General features: G+C 41.9%; 1 protein-coding gene across 1 annotated transcript; it reads right to left on the bottom strand.

Moving 5' to 3' along the window:
* Positions 1-586: 586 nt before the first annotated feature.
* LOC310871702 (elastase-1-like) lies at positions 587-9,076 on the bottom strand (the record flags this gene model as incomplete). Its single annotated transcript, XM_083783342.1, has 8 exons — positions 9,025-9,076; positions 8,415-8,512; positions 7,752-7,852; positions 6,841-6,966; positions 5,985-6,121; positions 5,045-5,187; positions 4,241-4,394; positions 587-666 (listed from the first exon to the last, which is right to left on the bottom strand). The coding sequence occupies exons 1-8, from the start codon at positions 9,062-9,064 to the stop codon at positions 587-589; spliced, it is 879 nt and encodes a 292-aa protein (XP_083639468.1). The 5' UTR covers positions 9,065-9,076.
* Between the last annotated feature and the right edge of the window lie 2,309 nt (positions 9,077-11,385).

The raw sequence follows: 11,385 nt of genomic DNA, 5'->3' as shown, positions 1-11,385 counted from the left end.
ATAGACTACGCATTGTTTATTGTTTATTTTAGATCCCCATTAGTCACTGCCTCAGCAGAGACAATTAAAAAACAAAGGACAAAAACGATTTACCTAAATAGTCAAAAAGTAATGCATTACATACATAAGTACATACAAAATCAATATATCAATCAACGATAACCAGAAACACACAACATGAAATAAAAAATAAATAAAAGACAAAATTTAGTAAACGGACAAATATTAGACACAATGTAAAACAATCTCTTCCCTCTTTCCATCATGCTGCACCCCATTCGACTGTTTCAGTCTAAAACCAACAAAATAGGGTGGGAGTTTAAAGATGTCTACAGAGGGTGGGAGTTTAAAGATGTCTACAGAGGGTGGGAGTTTAAAGATGTCTACAGAGGGTGCGTGTCTGAGCTGTAGTGGGAGTTTAAAGATGTCTACAGAGGGTGCGTGTCTGAGCTGTAGTGGGAGTTTAAAGATGTCTACAGAGGGTGCGTGTCTGAGCTGTAGTGGGAGTTTAAAGATGTCTACAGAGGGTGCGTGTCTGAGCTGTAGTGGGGGTTTATTGCAGGCTGTCGGCCCGTAGATTGTGGCATCACGAGGGGACACACAGGTGGTAGATGGGTGTTACAATCCCACAGCCAGAAATGGCCACTGTATCAACAACTACAACTCCTATAGGGTCAGGGACGTGGACACATAGACATCAAAGGGGGCTTCAGCCCCTGCCCTTTTACCCGTCTGTAAAACAACTGGTGCCAGTCCTTTCCATGCCATACCGGAAGGCAGCATTCAGGAGAATAGCTTTTTTCCATTGTCTCCTGAACTTGGAACGCACCATTTTGCGTTGAACACATTTGTTTCGAAATCCATGTCGTACAACCGCATCTCCAGTAGATAAAGAGTGCTGGGTTGTGCCCCGAAAATAGCTGATCTACAAGCTCTCAGCGTGTCTCAGCGCAACGCGTTGTGAGCTAGTAGATCTGCTACTTTCGCTGGACGGAGCTGGATCCAAGGATGGAAAGTAAATAATGATGTTAATTGTTAAGTAACAGTTTGGATATTATTTTGTCTTAAGAGCATTATTCCCTGGATGTTTTTGCCTCATGTTGGCCTAGTTGAGTTATTAAGTTATTATTAAAAGTGTGTGTGTGTGTGTGTGTGTGTGTGTGTGTGTGTGTGTGTGTGTGTGTGTGTGTGTGTGTGTGTGTGTGAGAGATGAGGTCATCACATTTGGGCACATTCATTTTGGGCTATTTTTGCCTTATATAGGTTGTTAATGGTACCCCAACTTTCAACTATTTAATTCACAATGTTTTATGTTATTTGGATGACCCTAAGGATCATAAAAAAAACAAGAACGTAGTATTGCAATTTATTTTTGGTCACGCCCCCTTTTTAGCTTAGATTGACGGGCCTATAAGATGTCTCAGGAGCCACTCAGCAAAAGTCCAAAGGCAGCAAGCTAAAAAAATGACAGTTATTTTGAAAGTTTTACATTTTTATTTTGTAACGGACTACATGACTAGTCTAAAAATTAAAACGCACAGTAAAAAGCCACATTTCCATCTATAAGGCCAAACCTCAATTAACATTGTGATTAATGATGAAGTTACAAAATGTTCACAAAATGTGAAGAGAACATAAATGAACCAATTATCACAGTTGAATCAAGTGGTTAATACTCGGCTGACATCAGGCCATATCACTTTCTTTTGGAACAAACAAGGAGCGCCTACAATCTTTGAACAAACAAATAAAGGGGCGCATACCATATACAATCCTACAATCTTGTTCAAAACAATGAAAAAAAACCCCGAATGAATGTGTTTTTATTGGTATGACCATGACGGGCCGCAGAAGCAGGAGCCGCATGCGGCCCACCGCCACGTACAGGCCACAGGTTGAGTAGCACTGCAGCTGCAGCTTGAAATCTTATTCCGGTACTTACCTAATACCTACAGGCAGCTACTATGAGAGTAATCACTGAGCATGTTTTGGGTCAAAATGCCTGAGACGCTAGGTTGGCCTTCATTTAATTTGGATAATGTGCTCACACATGGCCTGTGTCAGCAGCCAGTTATGCACCTGTGTTTTGTCCCACACAATCATTCCTTTGGCTTTACTCAGCACCTATTATTTACCCATTTGTAACACCGGCGGTTCTCATTCAGAATGGTGTTGTTTGCCTGAAGCTGCATCTTTTCTGTACTCTCACTTCACTCAAATGCGTACCACAGTATACCTGTTTTAGAAAGCATACAAACAAAACCCTGGGGAATAATATGAATGTTGGTTGTTGCTCGTATAAAGGTGTTTGATGTTAGCTCACTTAGGTATCCTACTGTTAAGCTAGTGATGATAGTAGACAAGTAGAGACACAGTCAGAGGCAAGACAACAAGATACACATGCTTGTTGACTCTTCCTTGCGTTACTTCCGTTTGTCGAGTAGAGGATAAAGACCCAGTGAGGGCTGGAGAGAAAAAGGAATTAATCTTTTGGCCTGTTTGTATTCTGTAGTAGTCACTGAATAGGGACCAGGGTAACAAGGAGGTGTGCATATGTCAATGACAATGTGTTACGTGAATAGGGACAAGCTGGGTAACAAGGAGGTGTGCATATATCAATGACAATGTGTTACGTGCAGGAGAAGGAGAAGTAGTCCGCACACTGTTTCGTAGCTCCCACAGGAATCTTATTAAATTAGGAGGATGACAACGTTTCGACCCCTTATGGGTGTTCGTCAGGTATGAGGAATGTGTTACGTGAACTCTAGCCTCCCTAGGCATGTCATAATAGGCAAACATTTGCCAAAATATCCGGACATACGGCAAAAATAGATCTACATACAAGCAATGTACTCAATGTGTGTGAGCTTGCATCTGGTATTTTCTGAGAAGTCATTTGGTATAAAAAGGGGAAAAGGAGGGGTGCCAAATATAGAGCCTTAGGGGACTCCAGTCAGCATAGGCTATAGTGTTTAATCAACCTTCTTGACCTTTACTTTTGAACACCACATTCCATGGCCTTGTGTTGTGATTTGATAATGGCAGTACAGTACATTGAGTCTTTGCAGATATGTCTTTGTCTTTATGAGAAAGGGGATATACATAAAGAGAGCTCCATTGAATAATTTCAGCTGATAATTTGACAATTAAGCTGTAAAACTTGGAGTCTAGAATTTAGACAGTTTTTCCTTTATTTATTGATGATGGGTTCTCAGATTGATGTTTGAGTGACCTTCCACACTGTCTTCTGAAAATAAAAGACTGTTTGCAATGCTCTGTCATCTGTGTCCTTCCCTATAACTGTTAAGAGGATTACATCCTCTGATGTCACATGCATCATTAAAATGCTATAATCCTCCATAAAACAGACTATTCACAATGATAGAAACACGATGAGTTTATTTCTGCACAGAGGGATCAGACTGCACAAGAAAAAGATTGATGGACATATAGTTGAATGCAGAGTTAATTCTCCTCCTCCTTACATGATCTGGAAACAAAGAGAAAGATGTATTTAATAATAGAAAAGACCTATTTAACCCTGAACCTTAAACTTTAAAGGACCACTTTTCAACCTATCTTCATATAATAGGTCCTCACTAATAATCATGAAAAAATTGCACCATTTTTTTCTACGTCTTCCAGTGACCTCATCATTAGGCAGATAATTTTTTAAACAAGATTTCTTTACAACAATATTTAGATTTTCATTATCGTGAGAACGATGCTTTTCAGGACTAGAAAGCCTGCAGTTTTTATTAGCTTGTATTCCCCATCGATGATGTCACTGGAAGACGGTTTCTGAACTGCCCACAGATGTCCTATGAGAGTAATGAGACACAGATTCAGTAGAAAAAAATCGTGAAGAATATGAAGATAGGTTGAAAAGTGGTGAAGTGGTCCTTTAAATGTACACATTTTGCAAGAAAATGGTGACACCATGAAAGAGTTAGTCTGCAAAACAAGCCATTTATTTTTGAGTACATAGGGATATATCTTGCGCCACCCCTTAACCCTTATCCCTAAACTAATTTGCCATTTTTTACTATTTAAAAAAACCTATATTCAAATAGTTGAATATATATTATATAACTACAAGCTCACATAGTGTCTCGAAGTAGATCGGCTAGATCGGGTGGCGCAAGATGGAGCCACCCTTATACCGCTTCTATACTGAAGCCGGGAGTTCAATTTTTTTTCCTTTATATAATTATGAGTTTATTAGTTATGGATCTTATACTGACCGAGTCCATCCATTCGATGTAGGCAGAGACACGTGTGAAGACAGTGGGCTTCTTGGGAGTATCGCAGCCCATGCTGGACACAAAGCTGGCAATACCATGGACGACGTATTTACCTTCCACCAGGCAGTTCAGAGGGCCACCAGAGTCGCCCTATTGGTATGCAGACAGAAAGAGAAAGTATGTTGACACGAGGGTCAAATTACTGATAAAGCAGCACATGCCAGAGGGATTATAAAGCATGCAAGATTTTGATTATTGATTATTTTCTGCCCTTTTCTGCATTCTGGTTCAATTTGAAGCCACATAGTAAAACTTCAACTCTCATAGTATAAATACTGACTCAAATGAAACATCTTCATTTAAAGCTGCAATTCGTGGAAGAGTCTCATTGACTTCCATTCTAAATTTTAAGTTTAAAATATAAAGTAGGCATATAATATATAAACGAGTATAAATTTAAATTCCATTAAAAATATATGTGAACAAATAATACTTCTGTGTCCTAAATGTGGCACTAATCTCTCTTGCCCTCTCGGGAGCCACACATGACCTTATGATAATAGTTTCAGTTGTAGTTTTTGAGTGGTGCTAGCCACTCCAATGAACAGCTCTGTCTATCCGTCCGTCCGTCCGTCCCTCCCTCCCTGTGTATGTCCAAGTACGGAAATAGCGTTGCTTGGCACCAAGTGTCACAGCCGCCCTAACACACACACACACACACACACACACACACACACACACACACACAGCACCACCACCACCGATCAGTTCAGACAGGTCTGATTTTCTTATATACTCACATTGCAGCCAGCCTCGGCACCGCCTCCGCCACACACCATGCTGGTCTTCACAGTGCTGCCCCACCAGTCAGATCTGGTGCAGTTTGCGTGGTCAACCAGAGGAAGATAGGCCTCCTTCAGCTGGATAGATATGCTGCCACCAGCTGGGAAAAGAGACGGGAAGGAGAAATATACAAGAATACAGTAAAGCTTGAGTCCCGTACCAAAAGTAGCCAACGTATAAGCTGACAACGCGCCTAAATTATGTGTCGTGTTGCGAGCTAGTAAATTGGCTACTTTGGCCGAGGGACACCGCCCAGCGATGGAATATGAATTAGGCACAAATCCTCTATTACAACAGTACATATACTATTACTGTCTAGTACAGCTGGCCATCACAGAGATTGCCTTTCGCCACCCCTACACTTATTTATTACACATGGTCGCTTCTGTTTTCATGTACTTCATCCTGGTGTGGGTTGTTGTCACTTGTCAGTCTGTGTACTGTGCCCTGAGAAGTGAGGAAGGTTCTTGCTTTCAAAACACACAGGCAAATAAATGATTGACGGGAACAAGTTACAGTCCTAATAGCCTCGGAAACCCAGTCCTAAAGCCTCTTTATTTGTATTTGTATCAACCGCTCACTTCACACTGGGATGTGGCCCCTCCTACAGTATGTCCAGCTATTTCTGCCCTACACAAACATGTGTAGGACATGTACGATGATAAGAGCGCCCCTCACTTCATACGGATGTGATTTTTGTATATTCAGCTATAGTGTATATTTTTGTTGCCATTAATATTAAATGCCATTGAGAATTTACGTCATATGTAGGCCTAGACGAGCAAATCAGCAATTTTGTCTTAACACAAACAACTCACTGACAATTAATGGATGATGTATGATAAGTTTGCCCCTCACTTCACATGGATGTGATTTTTAATTTGATATCCAACTCACTGGAAGTGACTCCCCATCCAGTGACGAAGCAGTTATTGTTGTGGGGCAGGATCTGTCCAGAAAGAGGCAGGGAGCCCAGCTGGACGTAGCTGTTCAGGGTGGCGTCAGCGGAGAGGCGCAGCAGGGCGATGTCCCATCTAAACAGAAATGAAGCACATTCAGCTGTTGGTGTGGGTTGAGGGAAGACAACAGACTGCTAGCTTATAGTTACTTTGACAGTAAAGAATGTCAACCCAATCCTCCCGTGTCCCCTAGGGTAGGTACCCTCACAAAAAACATACAGTAATCCTGGTCTCTAAACTACCTCCCCCTGGCGAGCCGGGGCGCCTGATGGAAGGGAAAGGAACTGCAGGTCGGAATAGCGTGTTCCTTCCACGCGTTACGTCCGGCCGGGGAAACGCTCCCCTGTCAGGTGAAAAGAAGCAGCTTGGACTACTCATGAATAGAAGGAAGCATGAGGTCAGCCCCCACGCCCCCCCCAGGTTGGCAGAGGAAGTGTAGTGCCCAGGATTACATTAGATAATTGACACTGGGTGAAAACAATGGGTTGCAAAATCATGGGATAAAAAATATAGGCAAACAAAAAAAAGAATGTCAACCCAAACTTTTCTTTAGCTGTTTCTTTTCTATAAGTTAGATAAAATAACAATAACATAAAAAAGACCTTCACACCAGTACTACCGCATGTCAGAGAAAACGTTTACTTTATGTTCTTTCTTAGTACAGCATTTCCAAGACAATGAGATCACCTTCAGATTATAACTGTAAACGAATTGGTATACCAAAGAAAATCAAACGGGCAGTGTAACCACAATTTGAAATCTATGATGAATGTTAGGATGATCTGCCTGCTCACCCTGAGGATAGGAAGTTTGCGTTCCACTTGGGATGGATAAAGACACGACTGACACCCATGACCTGCTCCTTGCCACTGTTGACGTTCAGGTCGTGCTCGCCAAGAACCACGCGCCACGTCCTGGGGCTGTGTTTTTGCGAATGAAAGACATATTGTTGTTAAAGGCATTATAGGCAACTTTGAGAACTTTGTGTATTTTGGTTTTGTTCCACTGTTTATGTTGACATTCCTTGGCTTGGCAGGAGCTCTTAATTGATCCCTTTGAACTTCAAGTGCACTGAGTTGACTGATTGGGCCGTACAAGTGTCAAACTCGTTCTATGCTCGTTAGTGATCTCCAATCATTGAATGCACAGGCTGTTTCTGTATTCTGGTAAACGTTTACAAATAGATTTTGAGCTAATAGTAGCTTAGTTATTACACAAAATGCACATTACACAAAACATGTTTTTCGTGTTTAACCACTTGAACCCTATAGCGTCCCTATTCAGGTATATCGTACCAGACCAGAAATTCTACAGGTGCTGGTCAAAAATATACGTACAATGAAAAGGAAGGGATGCCCGCACACTGTTTCTCTGCTCCCAGGAAATGTTATTAGTACATTATGAAATATAAAAGTACTAATACAATTCCCTGGGAGCAGAGAAACAGGAAAGCAGGAAAAAATATAGATTGGCTATTTTCGGTGAAGACATTTGGTGTAGAAGGAAGAAATTAGGTGGCCAAGGAGGGATCATTTTTTTAGGGTTTGGTTAACATAAGGTTTAAGTTGATTATATAGGGTTTAAACCTAACTCTGTGGTTTAAGAGGCATTAAGCCAAATGTTTGACCTTTGAGGATAACTCAAATTCACGACCAATAAAGAGAAGGCTGGTACTTTACTACAAACTGTATGTACAGTATGTTACCTGTCCACACAGTGAGCAGCAGTCATCACCCATGATGTCCCGATCAGGGTCCCTCCACAGGTGTGGCGCCATGTGTTACCATACTTCCACTGAAGAGTGATCTGAGAGAATTAAAAAAAACACGGTTCTAGTGAAAGAAATGCCATAATTCTCATACCAAGCTTAGGGTTAAATAATGACCAGGTGTAGCAGAATTGGCTCAGAGTCTCTGCCTGACGACCAAAAAGCCTAATATCTCTGCGATGAGTGTCCAACAATGGCTGAAACGTCGTCAACCCTGTAATGTCATTGTTTTCACCATAAACGGAACACTGTGGAGCAGAGCTGTGTGCGGACTTTTTAATGATTTGACCACAGCCCATTTTATCATGACTATTAGTGAGGATCAATTATATGAAGATAAGTTGATGAATGGATGAATGAAGTCGAACTTTAAGATGTCAATTTCCACAGGGTTCAAATCCCATGAACAGAATTCCAAAATGTCTGTGTATATACACGGTATAGGCTACACATATGTGCTACTTTCAACCTATTGCTCCTATTTTGGGAATGACCTTTAAAAGATTTTAAGTAAGGGTCCATTTTGGTATAGCATTTAACTCTCTCTGGGTTAAATGCACACCGAGGACATTGCTGTGTATGTATGTTGCAAAATGTTACCTGCCAGGGCCATGAGTTGGGACTGGCCACCTCACCTCCCACAACCCTCTCCTCAACAATATTGAGATACCTGGGCTGAGGCTCCAGGTCAGCCAGCACTGAGGAGCACACATGGGAGACAAGCAGAAAACAATGTCAACTGATTGGGCATAATATAGTTTCACAGCTGTGCCAAAACAATACTGTTACATCATTTAAATGTTTTTCCAAGTGAGTGTTTGTGTGCGTGTGTGAAAAGGTGAGAAAGAGAAAGGAGAATGAAAAGTAAACGTTTGTGTGTGTGTCTGTGTGTGTTGGGAGAGACGACAGAGATTGATAAAGAGCGGGGGAGACGTGCTGTGCGCTCTGATCGAGACGGTTATTTTTTTAATTAATTAGAAACAAATGGTCTGAATGTTCACTCGGAAATCCCTGCCGAAGTTCGAGTCCTAAAATAAGGGCTAGGGTACAGCCTGTGTGTGTGTGTGTGTGTGTGTGTGTGTGTGTGTGTGTGTGTGTGTGTGTGTGTGTGTGTGTGTGTGTGTGTGTGTGTGTGTGTGTGTGTGTGTGTGTGTGTGTGTGTGTGTGTGTGTGTGTGTGTGTGTGTGTGTGTGTGTGTGCATTTATTTACCCATGGCTGCAAAAGTGGTCAACACCAAAAGCCTGAGCATGTCTGCAGTGTTCCAAAATGTGTCTGTAAAGAAACTCCCTTTCTTTTATAGCTGATGTTGACCTTCAGTTGATCTGGAATGTGTGCTTAGCCTTCCTCTGTGTCAGCAGCCAGGTATGCACCTGTGGTCTCTCTCACACACACACACAGACATACGCGTTATCATAGCCAATGGCCTCACACACCCTGGTGTGACCAATGGCAAATGGATCATATACTCGTATAGCATGAGCCAACCTTTTGGCTGAAAAATAAACAAAAACATGAGTGCCTGTGAAATGTGTAGCCAATTGTGGTTGTTGTTGAGACAAATATTGCAACATATACACACCAGAAACACAAAAACACAATGCTGTGTGAGACGGCTGTCTTGCCCGTGTCTTGTGTCGTGTTTAATGGCTGCATGCATTAACAATGCAAGTCACATGGTTTGACCAAACATTTTTGTTTGATGCGGGGGAGGGGGGCACAACACAGCCATCAAACAAAAATGTTTGGTCAGACCATGTGACTTCCATTGGAAATGCATTGGGGCGGCCATTAAACACGGACAAGACACAAGACATGGACAAGACAGCCGTCTCAATAGTGTGATTGAGGCCTATAGGCCAAACGTTTAAAAGCAATTTTCTTGCCGAAAAGCAAAACAAAAACAGAAACCCACTGTTGTGGTGAAGCGAATGCTTACAATAATTTCAATCGTGAGAATTTGTAGTATCATAAACGCCAAACAAGCTACATTTTAGCAGGAGTGAGGATCGACCTTTAATAAAACTAGCTCCCTATTTATATAGTCCTTTTTTATCTACTGTTGACTTTGGATTGTGGGATTTGTGCTTGTAATGTATTATGCTTTCCTCAAATCCTCCCTATCGATGCATCTATATGTTGTATATAGGCCTATTGTATGTGACATTCCAATGAAAATATTAAATGGTTAAAACACACTGTAACCATTGGAAGTATTTTAGAGGCCGGCAGCTCAACATCATCTCCTCACTCCTTGTGTAATATATCTGAATAGTCTCTCAGGCTGCGTCTCTGAAAAGGTCAACAAGCAACCCGAGGTAATACGTGAGGCCTAGGTGCGCATCTAGTGTGGGCGTAATTGGCCCCAAGATCCAATACAGGCAAGCAGTGACTTATGGGTAATTACCCACAATGTCCTGAGACGAAGAGCTGTGAGTGGCTATCTTTCTGATCCAATCAGCCCCACATGGAGCAGCACACAGTACACAACCTCTGTCTTAATTGTCCGATATGCTTTCCCCCCAATGCCTGGCTGTCTCTGCAGCGCTTTGCCTTCCACTTAACTCAGAGTAGGAAGAGAGAATCACACACTCACAAACTCACATACACATACATGCACACGCTTACGCACGCATGCACTCACTCACTCACTCACTCACGCACGCACGCACACACACACACACACACACACACACACACACACACACACACACACACACACACACACACACACACACACACACACACACACACACACACACACACACACACAAACCCTGTTAGGAAGGCCATTTTGTGAGTCATCACCCGGGTATCGGGTATGTATGTATGTCGATGTTGTCCACTGGCCAATAAGGGACCACCATTCTTTTTTTTTATAATTCAAAAATGTATTTGTTTTTCAAAATCGTACAAGATCTAGGTTCAGTACAAAGCAGCGTCAACATTACAAACCTTACAAATAGCCAGTCCAAGAAACATAAAAATGAAAATAAAAAAAGAAGAAAAATAACAGCAAGGAAATGAATGTTCATTTAAGGTTCATATACATCCAGAATTCATCCCCATGTCTCTTTCATTTTGCTTTCTGCATTTATCCTGCCCAACATATATTCATATGATGTTATTTTGATAATTTCTTCATTCCATTCGTAAGCCCAGGTGTTCTGGGGAGGGACCACCATTATGTACTGTATGTATGTGTGTGTGTGTGTGTGTGCGTGCGTGCGTGCGTGTGTAGCAGTGACTCAGAGCCTCTGCCTGAAGGCCTCAAAAGTCTAATATCTCCCCCAGTCCCTATGGATATCCCTTTGGTCTAGTGGTTAATATGTTGGACTTTAATGCGGGAGATGCAAGTTGGCACCCCGACAGAGTTCATTTCTAGTTAGTTTTGCCATGAGGACTGAACAAAGGTAATATTCAGATGTGATTTAGAATGAAGATATTCCAATTCTCAGATATGAGTCCATTTGTCATGGACTGTGGACAGTGTTTCAAATCATGACCTCTGACATGCACACATGCACGCACACACACGCACACATGCACACACGCACACACACACACACACAC

The sequence above is a fragment of the Protomyctophum parallelum genome, assembly GCF_964188405.1.
Source record: "Protomyctophum parallelum genome assembly, chromosome: 15".
NCBI classification, from domain to species: domain Eukaryota; kingdom Metazoa; phylum Chordata; class Actinopteri; order Myctophiformes; family Myctophidae; genus Protomyctophum; species Protomyctophum parallelum.
This window is presented reverse-complemented; position numbering and strand designations above follow the sequence as displayed.